General features: G+C 39.5%; 1 protein-coding gene across 2 annotated transcripts; it reads left to right on the top strand.

The window, feature by feature from the left end:
- Window positions 1-59: 59 nt before the first annotated feature.
- Window positions 60-17,588, top strand: dhrs12la (dehydrogenase/reductase 12-like a). 2 transcript variants are annotated; one of them, XM_085479202.1, is made up of 10 exons: window positions 60-270; window positions 1,837-1,970; window positions 5,792-5,874; window positions 5,987-6,082; window positions 6,159-6,240; window positions 6,338-6,399; window positions 7,819-7,923; window positions 8,442-8,532; window positions 8,742-8,876; window positions 16,607-17,588. In XM_085479202.1, exons 1-10 carry the CDS (start codon window positions 125-127, stop codon window positions 16,720-16,722), a joined length of 1,050 nt encoding a protein of 349 aa, XP_085335328.1. In that variant the 5' UTR covers window positions 60-124; the 3' UTR covers window positions 16,723-17,588. The 2 variants fall into 2 exon arrangements, with proteins under 2 accessions (XP_085335328.1, XP_085335329.1); XM_085479203.1 differs by having other exon boundaries at window positions 169-270; window positions 8,739-8,876.
- The last annotated feature ends 1,343 nt before the right edge of the window (window positions 17,589-18,931 follow it).

Genomic DNA, 18,931 nt, shown 5'->3' with positions numbered 1-18,931 from the left:
TGTTGAGTATTTCACTCGAGGCCTCTTACTGTCTTCCGGTTGGGGGGATGAGGTTTTTAGGGTTAGGGTAAAGCGTTACTGTCCGCTGGTGTAATGTCTTAGTGCTGCCGCTGGGCGGCCGCTAATGTTTATTCACGAGCTACACGTGGTTTTGGTCCACGGTAAAAGCTGGAGAAGTGAGCGGCGCACAGCGAGAGGCTTCCAGAGCAGCAACATGTCTCTGTACCGCAACTCCGCCTGGTTCCTGAAGGGAGTGACTGAGTTCACCAGGTAAGACATTTGTCCTGTTGTGTGTGCGCTGTGGGAGCCGGAGAGAGTCTGTGACTGTCCTGCTGTGCATCCTCAGTAGTGTGTGTGTTTGTGTGGAGGATCAGCACTCAGACTTTTCTTATAACTGAATGACTGAAAGTTGATGGTAAACTATTTATAGCAAGCTTATTATAATCAACTTAAATGTGAATAAAACCTTTTTAGTTAACTAAAACAAAAATGATAACCAGACCTTTGAAAGCATTCAAACTAACTAAAGTTTAATATAGTAAAATTTGGTATCACAAACTGCCTGATGAGGGTTTGATGGACGTTTTTATTGAGGCTTCGGGTGTGTGCAAGAGCTTTTGTGTCGACTGTTTTCAAAAAGTTCTGTTTATATTGTAATATCTAAATTGATTTGAATAACCCTTACCTCTGACATTTGGTGTAAATAAAATAAATTCATAAAGACTAAAACTAACACTGAAACTAATAAAAAAATAATCAAAACCAAGCATTTTCTAACAATACAAAGTAAACTGAAACAAAAAAAACACTCTGGAAGCTAACTGAAATTAAACTGAATTTAAAAAGAAATAAAAATAAAAACTAATAAGAAAATACAAAACTATAATTACTCAAAACCATAGTGACAGTAAGAAACGCCCACTGAAAGCAGTGTAAAGTATGAATAGATTAGGGGGTGGCTGCTGCTAAATGCTTCCTAATGTTAAAGTGAATGTACATTCCTGTGAATTAACTGTAAGTGTTACAGCACACTGTGTATTACTATGTTACAGTATTATCTTAATGATCAATTTTGATGTTTGACATTTGAAAGTGTGAAAATGAGGCTGCAGACTTAAGTCGCGGTTTATGATCACAGATGGAAGGTTTTAGCAACAGACCCCTGAACATCACAGATTTGTGAATCAGTGTACACTTTATAGTGACTAAGCAAGAGGTTTGTAGGACCATAACTCAGTTTTTGAACAATAACAGGGCTCTAAGAGCTTTATCAGTCTTATGTGATCTATTGCAGCCCCGAGATGCCTTTCCTCATCAGTACACAGCAAGCCAAGTGTTTTGAAGAGGTGCTTTCGTGATTGTTTCCCTTCTCTCCTTTGTTCTGTGTTATCTTATTCTCCCAGAGAGCTGCCCGACAACCCGCTCTGACCCTGCACTAATAGCTCTCTGCATGACACCATCGAACAGAGCAGGCATTTAACCTCAGTAATTCTCTCTCTGCCTGTCCCCTTTATGCCCCACTTTGACCGCCCTTAACAATGGGGGGAATTGAGGTCCTTGGTGGCACACACGCTTAGACACACGCATACTCATAAATGACTGCTGTTGTCACCGCCATCACTCTCATCCCAAACCTCTCCTTGACAGAGACGATGCCAGGCACACACTTTCCTTCATTGTATCTGTACAGTAAAGCTGTGAGGACATTTACAGTCAGCAGGATGATCTCAAACACTCACCCCTCAAACACAGAGGCAGAGCTAAATCTGATGGCAGCAGCAAATAAGCAGGCAGCTGGTATATATATGAAATGCTGTAGGTGTTGATGTTTTACAGGAATGCCTTCTTATCAGCGTCTAAGCGGTTTGTGGAGAAGGACCTGGAGGTGTCTGTGGCTGGACGTTCCTTTATGATAACAGGAGCCAACAGTGGCATCGGAAAAGCCACTGCCATGGCCATCGCCAAGAGAGGTACCACACCTACGACCCTGTTTGTCTACAAATCAGCCCAAACATGGCAGACAGGAAAGCAACACATAGTAAAATCGCTGAGAGAAAGAAGTAACATGCATATCCATATGGATCTGTGAATTCATAAAAGGCCCAACTCCACATTTTTTAAAAATTCCAATTCCAACACTAAAAAACACTCAAGTATTTTTTTTTTGTAGTTTTACAACACACAAACGTTGGGGTAAAATGTAAATAAAAATAAAATGTAATGGTTTGCAAATCTCATAAATACAGATGTTAAATATTTAAACATCAATTGTTTAAACTGATGCATAAACTGATGCATAAAAAAGATAAATAAGATTTTGAATTTGATGGCAGCCACACGCCACATAAAAGTTGATTGTCACAGTGTAGTGATTGTGTTTTCTTTTCATGATGCGCCAAATGTTTCAGCTGGGAAAAGGTCTGAAAGCTCACAACCCTCACTCTACTACTATAAAGCCATGCTGTTGTAACAGTATGCAGTTTAACATTGTCAAGCTGAAATATGCAAGGCCTTCACTGAAAAAGACATTGTCTGGATAAGAACTTTAACCTCCAGTGAGCTGTGATCATAGACAGTGATTTCTCGAAGTGTTCCTGATCCACTGATATCCACGAAAGAATGAAGTCGGTTTTTAATGCAGTCCTTGGGGGCCTGAGGATTAACATCCAATAATAATTTTATGTCTTGTCTTTTGTGCAGAGAATCTGATTACTTTTTTTAAAGTAACAAGTAAAGTAAGGGATTACTGTTCCAAAAAGTCATTAGATTACTGTTACTTTCCCGTAAGCACGCTGCGTTACTAAACCGTGATATTGTTTGGGAGAGTGTCTCGTGACAATGACGTGCAAGCACGCAAGTCCATGCCAGCAACAGACGTGTGTAGACCAACAATGGATAATATGGAGTGCGGGAGAGAGTACAACCATGCAGTGTTTAAAGCTTGAAAGTACTGACATTACTTTGAATTTGATTCTGTAAAAAGTGACAAAAACATTAGCGTCTGATGTAAACTCTGCGTGGGAAGAAAACTTCTTTCTACAGCGAAAAATTAAACTTCTAATCTGAGAAAGCACCTAGCACAGTGTCAAGGGAATGTGAAATTCACAAAGAAACCCCCGGATCCCCCCACTGACATGACCGCTGCAGCACCGGGCAAACCTCCACCCACCCCACTCCTCCTAAACAGGTGAAAGAAGACTTAAGGGTGACAGGAGTTGGTGCTGCTGAATCTTTGATTGATTTATTTTTTGCTGTTTTACTTGCATCTATTTGAAAGAGTGAGTGTAAACACACAAAAAAAATATTTTATATGCTGGAATATGTAGAAAATAGGTTTAAAGGTTAAAGAATTTCTCCAAGTCAAAGACAGTTGCATATAATTTAATTTTTGCTTGATGCAATGTGCATAAAGTTTAAAACTAATAAAACAAGTTTTAAAAAGAGACTTTTTCATTTGATTTGATTTTATATGATGGATTCTGCAGATTCTGCAGAAAAAACAGAATTAGGCTGAAAGGTCTATTGCTTTATTACGTATTCAGGTTGTGTATCATGTTTTTAAAATGTAACTAAGTAATAAAGTACCTAAGTAATAAAGTAACTAATTACTTTTGAAAATAAGTAATTAGTAAAGCAATGGGATTACTTTCTTGGAGAAGTAATCATAGGGTGACCATATTTTGATTTCCAAAAAAGAGGACACTTTAAACAATGCCTTCTCTGTGCGGTTAATTAATTGTGAAATAAAATATGTCATATAGGCTTTTACAAGTCAACAAGTGCAAAAAAATAACTTAAAAACCTCTGGAATTAAATAATGGTACGGAAATAATGCCTCATCTGCATTAAAAATTACCAGTACTGGGTTGGTATGAGGGCTGGACTGGGACAAAAAATTGACCAGGGCATTTTGACTAGAGAACGGCCCACCAGGTATTATAGGAGCCATAAGCCATAAAGCCTTTGAATGAAAACAAACGCTGTTGTGACAGTGATGTACACAGTCTTGTTGGTATATGTATGAATTCTATACATTTCAGATAATTATTTTTTAAAAGCAAGACATTTTAAATGAGAATAAGAAAGAAAAGTATTTCTTTGAGCCCCCCTTTCCCTACCTGGCCCCCTGGCAAAACTTTGCTAGACCCACCCCTGCACAGTTACCAGCTGTCAGCTACATAGAAAAGGATCCTGGTGTTATTTGTCTCTCAGAAACAGATCATAACTTCCCTTCAACTCATTCATGTCACCTAAAAGGCAAACCTGTTTCTCCATCACCTGTTCAGCTCTGATGATCCAGTAAGGACATCTCCTGGTTTCATCTTCATGTTTCCCTCTCACCACATATCCAAACCGATATCATATCACTATCAGTAACATCATAGCACCCACCCAGCTGTATAGAAATGCCGTCATGCTAGCTAGTACGCAGTACGAGTTATTGTAACTGACTGTAAAATGTCAGCACAACAAAAATAAACTACACCTGAACTTGGTTTATATCTGACCCAGATAGACTGCAAGTCGTAACTTCTTACCCGAAGTTCAGTTCACCTGACACTCATCCACCTGCTGGCCCCTGTGGAAGCTCCGCCATAGACACCACCAAATAACTGAGTTATTTTTACACACCGGCCAGCATCTGGCCAATCCACCACCTTTCTTTGTTTATACCGTTACAAAACAACAACAACAACAAAACCATCGGCTGTAAAAACAAAAAATCACCATCGGCCCACTGCGCAAATGCCCGATGGCCAGTCCAGCTATGGCCGGCACGAGAGAAATTTCTTTTGCAGTTCATCTGAGTGCAGAACAAGTGCTCACAAAGCAGCAGTTTCGGGGATGGCGTCACACACATGGATCCTCTGAATACAGGAAAACCCGGACATTTTTATGAATCTCAAAAATCCCCCCCAGAAGCCCCGGACAGAACGTGAAAAGTGGACATGTCCGGGGAAAAGGGGACAGTTGGTCACCCTAAGTAATCAGTAATTAGTAGCAAATTACTATATTCAAGTAACTTGACCAGCACTGCTTTTGTTGACAGAGATCTCGCTCTCCAGTTCATTGAATCTTTTTATGATATCATGTACTGGAGATGAATAACTTTAGAATTTTATGTTGAGGAAAATAATTCTCAAATTTTTCCTCAATTTTCAGACAGTTTTTTCCAGATTGGTGAACTCTACTTCAGAGTAATTGCATCTCTAAGATGCTCTTTTTTTATACCTAATCATGTAACAACCTGTTGCCAAGTAACCTAGTTAGTTGCAAACTGTTCCTCCAGCTGTTTTTAGTACCACTTACTGTTCCAACCGTTTGCTGCGCTCTCCTAACTTTTTTAGGGGACTGTTGCTGTCATTAATTCAAAATGAGGAAAGTCTTAAATTTCTGGAAGTGGGGTTGTATATGAGTAATAATAAAACAAAGTACATTCACAATCGAGTAAAACTCTCAAGTGCAGGTTTTAAGGAAGCAAACAGTTCCAAAATAGTGGCCACAAAGCACATTGATGCTCCTTAAAAGACTTTTATAATAATAATAATAATAATAATAATAATAATAATGGATTGCATTTATATAGCGCTTTTCTGGACACTCAAAGTGCTTTACAATTCCACTATTCATTCACTCTCACATTTTCACACTTTATATTTAAAGATTGTAGTATTCATTCAATTTTTCAGGAAAAGGTTGATTTTAAGGTCCTTCTTTATCTTGTCATTGTATTCAACTGCTTATTTCCATTGCTAGTACCATGATTTATGTCTTTATATCTTTGCCACAGGTGGAACGATCCACATGGTGTGCAGGAATAAGGACAAAGCTGAGGAGGCAAGGGCTGATATTGTCAAGGAGACTGGAAATAAAGTACAGTGTGACTCTCTTTTCATCAACAAGATAGACTTGCACAAACAACCTTTAGTTTTACACCAGAGTTGACATTGATATTCATTCTGCTAAATGTCTGGCGTCATTACAGGAGGTCTATGTTCATATCCTCGACCTGTCTGAGACCAAGAAGGTCTGGGAGTTTGCTGAGGGCTTTAAGAGGAAGTACAAGTCTCTTAATGTACTGGTGAGCAACATATTAGTCTTTTGGGGGGGTCCTGGCAACTGCGACCACTGAATGATCATATATTGATATGTTTTAGATCAATAATGCGGGTGCCATCATGAGCCAGAGGGATCTGAATGCAGAGGGGCTTGAGAAAAGCTTTGCTACTAATGTCCTGGGTGAGTCAAAGATCAGACAAGAGGTATGAAGACCAGTCTGATGAAAGGGAAAAATGGAAGATAGTTAATTTGTACTTCAATGTTTGGTCTTCTTCAGGGGTTTACATTCTCACCAAGAGTCTCATTCCACTGCTGGAGAAGAGTGTGGACCCCAGAGTGGTGAGTCTGATCATTCAACCCATGTTCACTGTCGGTCCACATAAAGTATTCACTCCTACAATACTGTGCAAAAGTCTTGAGTCACCACCCCTTTCTTTATATTTTGCTTGGAAAATGGGACATAGGTAGGTGATTTATTGAACCTTGTGCCAGAATACATCCAAATAAAGTATATAAGGCCTCAGTTGTGCAAAATTCTAACAAGCTGGAAAGTTAGTATTTGATATGACTGCCTTTGTTCTCGGACTCAGCCTGAATGCTCTTTGGCAAGCTCTCTTTTAATTTCTTTAAGTAGTTTTAAGCAATAGTTCTCCAGGTTTCTTAAAGGACATTCAAAGCTCTTCTTTGTTTTACTGTCTGTCAATATGATCCCACCATGAAACATCAGCCTTTTCCCTCAGTTTCCCTTCTTTAAGAATGGCTTTTTGACAGTCTGTGATACCACCTCTGATGAGGCTTCAGTGAACTGAAGCCCCAGATGCATTCCTCAGGTCCTGTATCAGACCTTTGCTAGATTATTTTCTCCTGTTTCCTAAAGACATGACTTAATATACTGCTTTACATCTTTTAGGCCTGTCACTTCTTTTGTCCTCTACTTGTCTAGCTTCCTCAGTTCTTTAAGGACACGCTGGACACTTGTACTTTTTTGTAGATTTGATTAAAAAATGCAAACATTATTTTTTTAATTGACAAGCTGCTAGTAAGAAAATGTCAAAAGATGCAATTTAAAATCATTCTGTTCAACAACATTGGTTCATCCCTTGTGTTATTTGCATTTTTTTGCTTGAAAGATTCATATTTCACTGTTTAGTGGCTTAACAAACAACAACAAAAACACTCCTCTAAAAATGCTCATCTACAAAGCCTAGAGTGAAAATGTGTGGAAAAGTAGCCAATGTCCAAAGAAAAAGTTCAGAATGCTGAAGAACTTGTGCTCAAGACCACTTTTCAAAATGACAGGAAATGTCTCGGTCCCTGTAAGCAAAACAAAAAGAAATGAGGAGTGTTTCAAGAGTTTTGCACAGTATTGTATATTGTTTTCAGAAACAGTCAGTAAAATATGAGGCTCTGGCCAACATAACTGGACAGTGTAATAATCAGGTAATGAGTCCGAGCTGTTGCATGAGGGCTATTTAATAGGTGAACAAGGATTCGCACAAGTAAACATTGCAGTAACACAATGACAAATAAAATACTAGATCGGCAACACTTAATGCAGGATTAAATGCAGTTGTAGTGATAATAGAGGATTTGGGATAAGTGTGGTTTATTTCGGTTTCTGTATTTGTGATCTGGTTTCAGTACATTTTTGCTCACTAAACAAAGCATTTAGAGCTGTAACATTGGGTTTTAGGAAACTTGTGAATATTTGGGGTGGGGGGGGTGTCTACAGATTAATTCTCATTCCCCTGTGTTCAGATCACAGTGTCATCAGGTGGAATGCTGGTGCAGAAGCTCAGGACAGGAAACCTGCAGTCTGAGAGAGGCCGCTACGACGGCACCATGGTCTACGCCCAGCACAAAGTAAGATCTGAACTGGAAGCATCTGCTCGTCACAATTGACAAGACTGGTCAGGTTTAACGTCCTTCAGCTGTCTGAGTTCTCCAGGAACCGAGCAAGTTTGAAAAGTTTGAAAATGAGTGAAAACAAGAAGAGTATAATTAGTCTTCTGGTCATTGTATCTATGTATCAGAATATGACAATTTTAAGCACAGTCTTTAATCAGATATTGAAAGAACATATTTATCTTTGGTATAGCTGACAGATGATTAAGTGATGATTTATGAATAGATTTAGGATCCACATTATATCAGTGGTTTAAAAATTTAAACTTGCATTCCAGAATTCAAAACTGAAAACTTACCCAGTGAGCAAACGTCTGGGTTCAGCCCTGATTGGCAGTTGGATATTTGACTTAAAAGTATCACCTGCAGTGTTAAAGGTGTGGTTCATCGCATGACAAAGACGGGCGTTCACAGTCGATCATTGAAGTACACGGATGTTAGATGCACTCAGACGTGCTTGATGATGTGTGTTCCAGAGGCAGCAGGTGGTGATGACAGAGCAGCTGGCAAAAACTCACACTAACATCCACTTCTCCGTCATGCATCCTGGCTGGGTGGATACTCCAGGTACACTCACATAAAGTAACATCCGAATGCTTACACAATTTACAAAAGCATTAGATGTATTCCATCTGTGTGCGTATTTAAATTGATTTGCTCTCTGTTACCTGTGTGTGTGTGTGTGTGTGTGTGTGTGTGTGTGTGTGTGTGTGTGTGTGTGTGTGTGTGTGTGTGTGTGTGTGTGTGTGTGTGTGTGTGTGTGTGTTTCCCAGCAGTGGCCAATGCTATGCCAGACTTTCATCAATCCATGAAGGACAGCCTGCGGACCCCAGAGCAGGGCGCCGACACAGTGGTGTGGCTGTCTGTCTCTGAGGCTGCTGTCAAAAACCCCAGTGGACGTTTCTATCAGGGTATGTTTTACAGTGCAAAATTCTTTTTTCCCCTTAATATGAACACAAAAATCCAAAATAAATGATCAAGATTTCCATTTAGGAATGTAAACTGGTAAGAGAATAGCACAGCTGAATTGTGTATTGAACAGTAGTGAGATGAATGTGCTGCATGGGGTGTGCGTATGTGTGGATTTGGCCTGTGTCCATTGCAGCTGGAGGGGACTGCTTTGGTGCCAGATACCACCAAGGAGCACTCACACACAGATGCACTTTTTCATACACACACTCACAAAATGTCCCTAGCGGCCTTGAAGAGAAAGGTTGTTGTCTGACAGCACTCTTCAAACTAGACATACATACTGCACTTATAATAATATTTTCATAATAATAAAACCAAAAGTGACAGCAACTTGCTGTAACAACTGGAAGAAAGCCATAGATGGCTCTAATTTTTTAAAATTGTAATTAATTTAATTGGATTACTGCAACTCCCTTTTAATAGGGCATGGCCAAGACACTTTGCCATGCCTGCAACTGGTGCAAAATGCTGCAGCACGGTTTTTAAATGGTAAAAGAAAATTTGAGCATATTACTCCAGTTCTGGCCTCCTTAAACTGGCTTCCAATTGAATTTAGGATCTATTTTAAAATTATTTTACAGCTTTTTTTAAAAATACTGGTCTCGCACCTGTATATTTGTCCAATCTGCTGAAGCCCTATGTCCCTCCTTATTAACTCCGGTCAGCTGAGTAGATGTTGCTCTCAGTCCCTAAATCACGGCTAAAACTTAGAGGAGCATTCTCTACTGTGGCCCTGAAGCTTTGAAATGCTCGTCCTCTTCACATTAGGCAATCTACTTCAGTGCTGGTCTTTAAATCCAGGTTAAAAACTAATTTTTATTTGCTGACTATGGCCTCAGTGGGTAACTGACACTGTGTTGTTTTTAAAGTGCTGTATAAATAAGTTATGGTATGGTAACAACTGCCTGCTTGAGCTTTTGCCACCTCATATACTTTGAAATTCAGACATATCTGAGGTGTTGGTGTACGTGTTGGCGCTGCTTTTGTGGTGGCCTACGGCAGGCGTTTATTGAGTTTTCTAACTTTGTGGGGGGAGTTTTGTTGTTTTTTAAATTCACTTTTTTTTTTTTAACTTTGTTTTTAACCTTGTTTTTAACTTGTGAGTGAACAGATTGTTTCCCTGATGTTACGGCGGGGTGCGCTGAGGTGTGTGGAAACAGGACCCAAGAGCAGATGATAACGAGTAGTTGAAAGTTTGAGCAGAAAAGTGATCCTTTATTTGATGACGGCAAGTGTAAACCAGGAAACCAAAATAAACTGACAAAACACTAAGAAACAAAAACACTAAACGGTACTGAGACCAAAACCTAAACTATAACTGTGATGGAAAATAACCAGCAATTAATATGACTAAGACTAATGATGAATAACAGGCGAAAACCATAACTAAGACTGAGGTCAAAATAAACAGAACCAGGCTAGAACTAGGGTAGAATAAACAGACGACCCGACAATGGCATGAAGAAAACAAAAGGCTTAAATACAGACATGAGGTGAATCAGGGGAAGTGGAAACATATGGGGAAACAGCTGACAGCCATAAACCTAATGACAGGACCAGGAGAGAAAAGCTAAATACAATTAACAGAGAACACATGACATTGTCAGAATAAAACAGGAAATACTAAAACTAAACATGACAACACAACTTAACAGACCTAATACGTGATGAATAAATACCAAACCCCAAAACATAGAAAACCCAGGAACAATAACCAATAACTGCCTAAACTAAAGGCAAAATAGGAAATAACACAAAAACTAATAACATATCAAAAAATACAAAGAAAACTCAGAGTGCTGGGTCGGAGACCCAGCCTGTGACACCTGATTTGTTTCTCATGTGTTTTTTTCCAAGATGGGGATTTTCTACCCTTTGTTCAGTCTCACAAACACTCTGGATCCTCCTAACTTAATTTTTTTATGTGATTCTAACTATTGTAATCTTAAGAAATCACTGAAAAAATTATTTCAATATGTCACCTGTCCTACAAGGCATAATAAAACGCTGGATTTGTGTTACGGACCAATTAAGGGGATATATAAGTCTGTGGCTGGACCGACAGTAGGTTCTTCAGATCACAACATTGTTCAACTCCTCCCTGCTTATAGACCTGTGATTAAGAGGGAGATGGTCTGTGTGAAGCGGTCAAAAGTCTGGACAAAAGACAGTTCTCTTGCCCTTTGCTGGTGTTTTGATTGCACTGACTGGTCCTTGTTTCAATAGAGCTCTTGTGACTTGGATGAACTTACTGATGTGGTTTGTAGCTACATTCCTTTTTGTAAAGACTCTGTGATTCCATCTAGAGAATTTAAGAGAGAGACTTTCCCCAATAACAAACCGTGGCTCTCCAAAGACATCAAGGATCTGATTCTTAAAAGGAAAATTGCTTTTAATGAGGTTGACGTTTCCCCTGTGAGGATATTGAGGAAGATAAGATAAGATAAGATAACCTTTATTAGTCCCACACGTGGGAAATTTGTTTTGTCACAGCAGGAAGTGGACAGTGCAAAAGTTATGACGCAAAAATTAGAATACAATAAGAATAAATACAGTACACAGCTGTACAGAATAGAATAAAATAATATACTATATACAGTAGAATAAAATAGAATAAAAATATACAATAAGATAAAAATAGAATACGAATGCTATATACAACTGAGTAAAAATACAACGATGCCAGAAAAGATTATTGCACTTAGTGTTATTGCACATGTGTGGATGTGTGTGTTTGTTCAGTTAAAGTCTTTGTTGTGGAGTCTGACAGCAGTGGGGAGGAAAGACCTGCGAAATCTCTCCGTCCCACACCGTGGGTGCTGCAGTCTCCCACTGAAGGAGCTGCTCAGTGCTGTCACAGTCTGCTGCATGGGGTGGGAGACGTTGTCCAACAGGGATGACAGCTTAGCCGCCATTCTCCTGTCACTCACCACCTCCACTGGGTCCAGAGGGCATCCTAGAACAGAGCTGGCGGTGAAGGTTGTAATAAAGAAGCCTAAGATGAGGTACAAAAATAAGATTGAGGCAGAACTCAGTAGTAATAACCTTAAGAGAGCTTGGCAGGGCTACAAACGAAGGGTAGCTGTAACATTTGCTTAGATGGGTTTACCTCCAACAAACATTTGGCAGATAGTTAGTATTTAATCTTCGTTTTGAGAATCTTGATCGTTCTATGCAAACGAGTACACTAAGAGAAAGGACTGCCATTCTCACATCATTTTGTATTGATGAGAGGGGTGTAGCTAATCTCTTTAGACACACTAAGAGTAAGAGTCATGGACCTGACAACATCTGTGGACAGGTACTGAAAACTTGTGCTGATCAGTTGAGTGTGATTTTTTTTTTTTAATCACATTTTTTCTCTTTCTTTAGAGTTACAGACAGTATCTAAGATTTGGAAACATGCTGTCATTGTTCCAGCTGCTAAGGGCAGTTCCCCTAAGGTACTGAATAATTTTAGACCTGTGACTCTGACTTCTTTAGTGATGAAGACCTTTGAGAAGATACTTAAGAAAGAGATTTCAATGTCAGCTGAACATCACCTTGACCCCTTCCAGTTCGCCTATAATGCAGGAAGAGGCATGGAGGATGCTGTTGTCACACTCCTGCATTTCTTGTATAAGCATCTTGAGGACCCTAACACTCATGCAAGATTATTATTTGTTGACTTCTCATTTGCATTCAACACAATTCAGCCCTCCTAACTTGCCGATAGGCTTTATAATCATTTTAAGCTTGACCATAGTCTGATCAGTTGGATCCTAGACTTTTTGACTAATAGGTCATGGATTGTGACCTATTTGACTAATAGAGATAAGGCGCAGTTGGTGGAAGCTAGATCTTACTACAGCAGACACTTGCTTATCGAGTTTGAGCGAGCTATCCAGCAGTACACCCAAGTTACTTACATAGTCACAGGAAGAGCTAGCAAAAGGACCCAGGGCAGCACAAAGTTGGACACGAGGGATTTTACTGTTGAACACCACAATCAGTCTTCTTATCGTTTAAAACGAGGGAATTACTCAGGAACCATTCTTTGACCTCCTGCACGCATTCTTGAAAGTAGTGCAGGGACACAGCAAGGTCGTCAGTAAGTTCAAAATAGATCTGTATGTCATCGGCGTAACAGTGGAAGGCGATATTGTATTTTTGAAAGATTGCGCCTAGAGGGAGCAAATACAATGAGAAAAGAATAGGGCCTAAAACTGATCCTTGAGGTACACCGCAACAGACCGGTGCAGAGGAAGAGGAGAAGGTGCCCAAGTTAACCGAAAAGGACCTGTCAGCGAGGTATGATTTAAACCAGTCAAGGGCAGTGCCTCTAATACCTAACACAGTGTGCTCAAGTCTTAATAGGATGTTATGGTCCACCATATCAAAAGCCGAAGAGAGGTCCAATAAAACTAGGACCATAGGGCGTCCAGTATCAGTAATTACAAGAATATCATTAAGAACTCTAACCAACGCCGTTTCAGTACTATGCAATGGCTTAAAAGCAGATTGAAATTTCTCAGCAATATTGTTCGTGTCCAAGTACGCCTGGAGCTGGGAGAGAACTAGTCTCTTCAGGATCTTGGACAAGAACGAAAATCAAAAGTTTGGGACTGTAGTGGCATGGGGCAGCCTGAAGGATCTGCTCTTTACTGTTGACTGTAGAATATCAATGATAGCAGAACAATTAAGATTGTGATATATGTACAGTAAAATATATTTTTGCTGACATGGCTCTATTCTGGGAGCTCTCCACTCATGCATGCATGGAGAGACTAAGGTGGGAGGAGCAGCACATAAACCACAGCACAGAACATATGACCAGGAAATTATGCTTAATTTCCTGCTGTGGCTGACAGGGTGAAGGTGGGTTACAAAGTGGCTTGCAGGATTGCTGCACCTGTGGGCTGGCTAAATCGGTTTTAACACCTTTCCCAATGTAATAGTTGCCATTTGGATGTTTAGAAGAGTATCAACTGGCACAGGCAATGAGGTTAGCTCACTGTCAATGATTGTGGCTGAGCCTGCCTGAACCAATGTTATGACTGATGGTCAGTAAAAGCTTCTTTTTAGTAGAGCAGATTTCTTTGCAGGAATGTCCAAACTATTGAACAGTACAAAATAATCAGTTTTCCCACAATTTTTTTGATTGACATGTTTTAATGTCAAGTTTCGAGCACACGCATTCTGTAGACATAGATATATACATGAAAACTTGATGATTTTTAAGTTTTGTTTTTTGTTTTTTTCTGTTGTTATTTCAATTATATTTGCATGTTTGAAATAAAATTCTATCTATCTATCTATCTATCTATCTATCTATCTATCTATCTATCTATCTATCTATCTATCTTAATCTTTTTTCCCCCCTCTGTGCACACAAACACATGCACTGCTACTACCATACCTATTCCCTCTGCTCTCTGGTCATTAAAATTCATTTGACTCACAGCTGTCATAAAAGCATGTTGTCACTCTATGGCTATGTAGCTGGTCATATAAAAATGACTTAACTCCTTCATTCTCTTCATTGACACCATAGTGGACCACGAAAATTTTATATAGTATGTAGTATATACCTTATTTATTTTAATTATTAATATCTGGGTTTGTTCGATTTTGTTTTTTTGCACTACATTAGATAACCTCAAAATAGCATTGTGAAAAATAACAATGTTGCCATTTTTGTTATTTGTGTGTTGTAATCTTTATGAAAAAACTAAAAAACACCTCTTAATCTTTTGAGTTTGGTGTATGGCGGGGTGCTGTGGACACCCAAGTTTGTGATTGCGTAGAATTTTTAAATCAATACCATGGTTCGTCTACTGAAAATCTCAGTGAACTTGACTTGAGGTCACATTTTCTGAAAATCAGAGGAGTTCCACATTTATAACACAGGTATGTCTACTAGGAGGCTAAACAGTAGCAATGTATTTATAAAGAATTACAAACAACAATTATTATCCAATTTATTTATTGATTGATTTCCTAATTGAAAATTGAAAAACAAAAGCCAAAGTGATCATTATTGGAGCAGCTTAATTAATTTTTGCAGTGTAATTTGCTGTTAATATCCTTTTCTAACCTCAGTTTGTGTTTTTGTCACGTTTGCCCAGGGTCAAAGAAGCAATGCTGGAGATTGCTTCTGTGTTCTCTTATAGTGTCAATACATGGGAACCTCTGGGATGCCAGAGAAGCTCCAAGGTTGTTATCCGCTGGTTTGCATCCAAGGCCAACATCTGTTTAATAAGGGTGACAAATAAATGTTGGCCATTTTCAGGTTCTCTTCCAACCTTCATTATCAAGACATTTACGTTTTAAATATCCAGTCTCCATCAGTGTAGATGCCAGAGTCAAGAATATGATCTTTCGGCCTCATGTATCCATGAGGGCATCATTTGATGGATTGACTGCAATGGCATTCATCTATTCTATGGGACACATTTCCATGCCATTCCAATGATTTATCCCAATGTCACATCTCACATTCAGCTTGTCAGCCTCTAATTGAGTCTCTGTGACAAGAAGCGCAGAGTGCAGACAGAGGAGGAGCAATCGATCTCTCCTTTGTGGTCACAAGTGTAAATGTTTAGATGTATAGCCATGTTACTTCCCATGTTAACTTGCACATCCATTAGAAGGAGCCAGCAGGTCTATAGACTCCCTCTGACCTGTTGGGCTTTTATCAGTGGGAGACTCTGCACCTGGACTCACATGTTTGTGTGCGTAGGTGTGATGAGTATGGATCAGTTCACAAGTGAGGGGAAAATTGTGCATTTTCTCTATTACAGAGTGCAAACTTTGATTTGTTTTACAGAATTATGGGTGTATATCCAAGTGTGACTTCCTTTGTGATTGTTTTTATGTCACAGGTCAGAACTGGGAGACACTAGAAGGTCGATGGGATCGTGACATAACCACCACAACCGTCTCCCAACACACACATGCGTACACACACACACTCCTCTCTCCCATAAGGAATGCCATTTTTCAGTCTGATGCTGACTTTCCTGTTTGAATTAGAGGTGCAAACATCAGTCTACTGTGATAAATTGTGTTTATCCAGGGCCAAAGGATCAAGGCAACTGTAATATAGTGTAAATTGATGAAGAAACAAAGAGAGGCACAACAAATGAGAGTGGAAAAAAATCCCAATGAAGTCAACATTGTATTTTGGCTGCTACAGAGAAAGGACAAAGAAGCTGAATGTGAAGCAGAAACAAAGGGATGGATGGATTTTAGCTTGAGTCAAAGAAGAGCAAGGCATGGGGGCATTAAGAGTGTCTGGAGGCCACACTTATCTCTTTCAGTGAGAGGAATGTGTACACTCACGGAGAGAAAATTAAGGTGTGCATTTAAGGAGAAGCATGAACAAATCAATGAACAGTTTAGCACCACTAGTCAAAGGGGTGCAGGATACTTTTAGGGTAAGACCAGGCTGGCGTTTGGATATGTGCTGACTTTCCACGACAGGTTATATGAAGGCTGATTTAATTTCATATTCCCCCTGATAAACAATTGAAATCAGTTTTATTTGACATGAAAATCAAACCATTGGTTAGACAACACAACAGTTTTTGTAAGTGCAACCCATCATGTTAACATTAGTGTTTGTTTGTGTGTGTGTGTGTGTGTGTGTGTGTGTGTGTGTGTGTGTGTGTGTGTTTGTTTGCAACAGACCGGAAGATGGTGTCCACCCACCTGCCTTTGGCCTGGACCCACAGCTCCCCTCTGGAGGAACAAAAGTTAATGTCTGTACTGGAGGACTTAGCCAAGACGTTTCAGTCACACTAAGTAGGCAGGAGACCAGTACAACACTAACGCAACAAGTTTACACCGACTGAGGCTGGGCTCAGATTTTTCTTTTTTTTTTTTTAAACAGAACAGATAAAGTTCCCCAGGTGATGAAGTAAGAATGAATCTTCAGTGCCCATTTAAAGTGGCAGTGCTATCTGTAGCCGCTAGTTTTAAGTAGGAGTGTGAGTGCTAAGATGTGTTTGGGAATCCCAGCCTCATAATGCCAAACTAAAGTCACAGATGATGAAGGGATTAGCGAGATTTGTAATGCTTTATTACTACTTGAATAAAGAAGCTTTTTTATGTCTTTTGGACTTCATAAGAACTAAACACTTTATTGTAGAAGTGTTTGATAGTGATGCCTTTATAAGTGAGTTATTGTGTCGATTTGGAGATCCCTCATAAAGCACAGACAGCACAACCTGTCACTGAGACTTTATTAAAGTTGTCGATCAGATGGGAATCTGATGGGACCAAAGTCACACACGACCAGCCACGGGTTCAGTGTCCTGCTTGTGTTCTGATGACTTACAACGTAAGCATGTGTGTTTGAAAGCTCTGTAAGTAACCTGTGTATTTGCTTTACTGTAGTGTAGTTTTTGTAATGTTCAGGCTGAACCCAGACTGGTATTGTGCTGTACTCTTTATGAGCTTAGACACAGTGCAGCAGCATCACTTGACACATGCAATAAAATCTGTAGATTTATATTTGGTGATATCTGCTGAGCACCTTAAAAAAAAAAAAAAAAGAAAACCCCAAAAAAACCCCAAAAACAAACAAACTGTTTTACTTAATGTGACTGCACTTGACTTTCTTGTAAATGCTTGCTTGAATAAAGAACAGCAGTGCTCGTTTTCTGTGAGTTTGTTCAACAGTTCTTACAAGTGGAAAGAAAAAAACCCAACAACCCACAGTCAAAGAAAGATATCAAATATTTTATTGGGCATCATATTTTTCTCTCTGTGCTCTGGCCAGAGGGGACAGAGAGACCAAAGTCAGCTCCGTATTGTCAACAGTATTTCAAAATACAGTTATCTGGAGATATTAACATCTTATTTGGAACAGCAAGTGTCTTTTACAAGCAGTTGAAAGAGGAAAAAGTCAAGACAGAAATCAGCTTACAGAGTTTGATATTATGGGTGGTGGTGTTGTGGAATATGAGTCACGTTTTACATGTTAAAGTGGCCTCTCATCCATTTTAGTGTTTGCTGAACTAAAAACAACAAAAATGACTCCTGTTCAAGACTGTGAAAGAAAAGGAACTAAGACATTAACCACAGGATGAAAAAAAAAACAAAAAAACAGCTTGCTTCTGGCACTGTTGAAGATCTACTTTGTTCGCCATTTCTGCAAACAAAGAATCCAGGAGTTTCTCATACTATTAACACCCATCTGCCGTGCCTCTGACAGAAGACATGATAAGAATTAATGACTGGAGGAGACTTTAATGAAAGGAGAGCACTGACTCCTAATTGTACAGCAGCAGGACCATCAACCCTGTTGATCCCTAATGAATCATGGTGGTGTTTTTTTTCCCCCTAACGATACTTTGGGGTAGGACTGAAAGAACAGTCTGCCAACACTGACCAACTGCTCATCAGCCAGTTGCTGTTGCCCATTTCTGATACCACAGAGGCTCAGATAACAACAACAGCCTTGGAAATAAGTGAATACACGTTTAAGCTGCACTGAGGTTATCACATTAGTAATGACTCAATTACAAGCAGAAAAACCCTAAGGCTGAAAAAAAGGAAACCAGTTCTTCAAATGGTTACTTGAGGCAGGCTCTGTCCTCACAGACCCCCGTGAAGGAATGGACAACTTTACAGCAGAAATAAACATCTGGTCTCTATAGCTATTTTCTGCAGTTGTGACAAAAGTTAGGGTAATTTTCTTCAGCCCCCCCTCCCCCCTTTTTTTTTTGTTATTGTTTAAATCAGCGGTCCCCAACCCCCGGGCCTCGGACCGGTACCGGGCCGTGAGAATTGAGGCTCAGGTGTGAAATGTATGGTTTTCAGGGTTTTTATCAGTTTTCAGCGTTATTTTGTTATCGTTTTTATCGTTAACTCGGTTTCCTGGGTCTTTTCACGTGTGTTATGAATAACTCTTCTATTTTTCAGTACCGATACTAGTTTTATTTTGTTGTATTTATCCGCGACACCTTAAAGGCCGGTCCGTGAAAATATTGTCGGGCATAAACCGGTC

This window comes from Copadichromis virginalis, linkage group LG14, assembly GCF_057382275.1.
Source record: "Copadichromis virginalis isolate Kocher_CV1m ecotype Utaka linkage group LG14, C_Virginalis_male_GT1.1, whole genome shotgun sequence".
Classification (NCBI taxonomy): domain Eukaryota; kingdom Metazoa; phylum Chordata; class Actinopteri; order Cichliformes; family Cichlidae; genus Copadichromis; species Copadichromis virginalis.
Note: the sequence above shows the minus strand (reverse complement) of the source record. Positions and strands in the feature narration are given on the sequence as shown.

Bases quoted from the DNA above. Each gene is read 5' to 3' on its own strand.
- dhrs12la (XM_085479202.1), top strand. From the start codon at position 125: ATGTTTATTCACGAGCTACACGTGGTTTTGGTCCACGGTAAAAGCTGG. The intron at 7,924-8,441 runs GTAAGATCTGAA...TGTGTGTTCCAG, and splicing joins TGGTCTACGCCCAGCACAAA to AGGCAGCAGGTGGTGATGAC. The intron at 8,533-8,741 runs GTACACTCACAT...GTTTCCCAGCAG, and splicing joins TGGCTGGGTGGATACTCCAG to TGGCCAATGCTATGCCAGAC.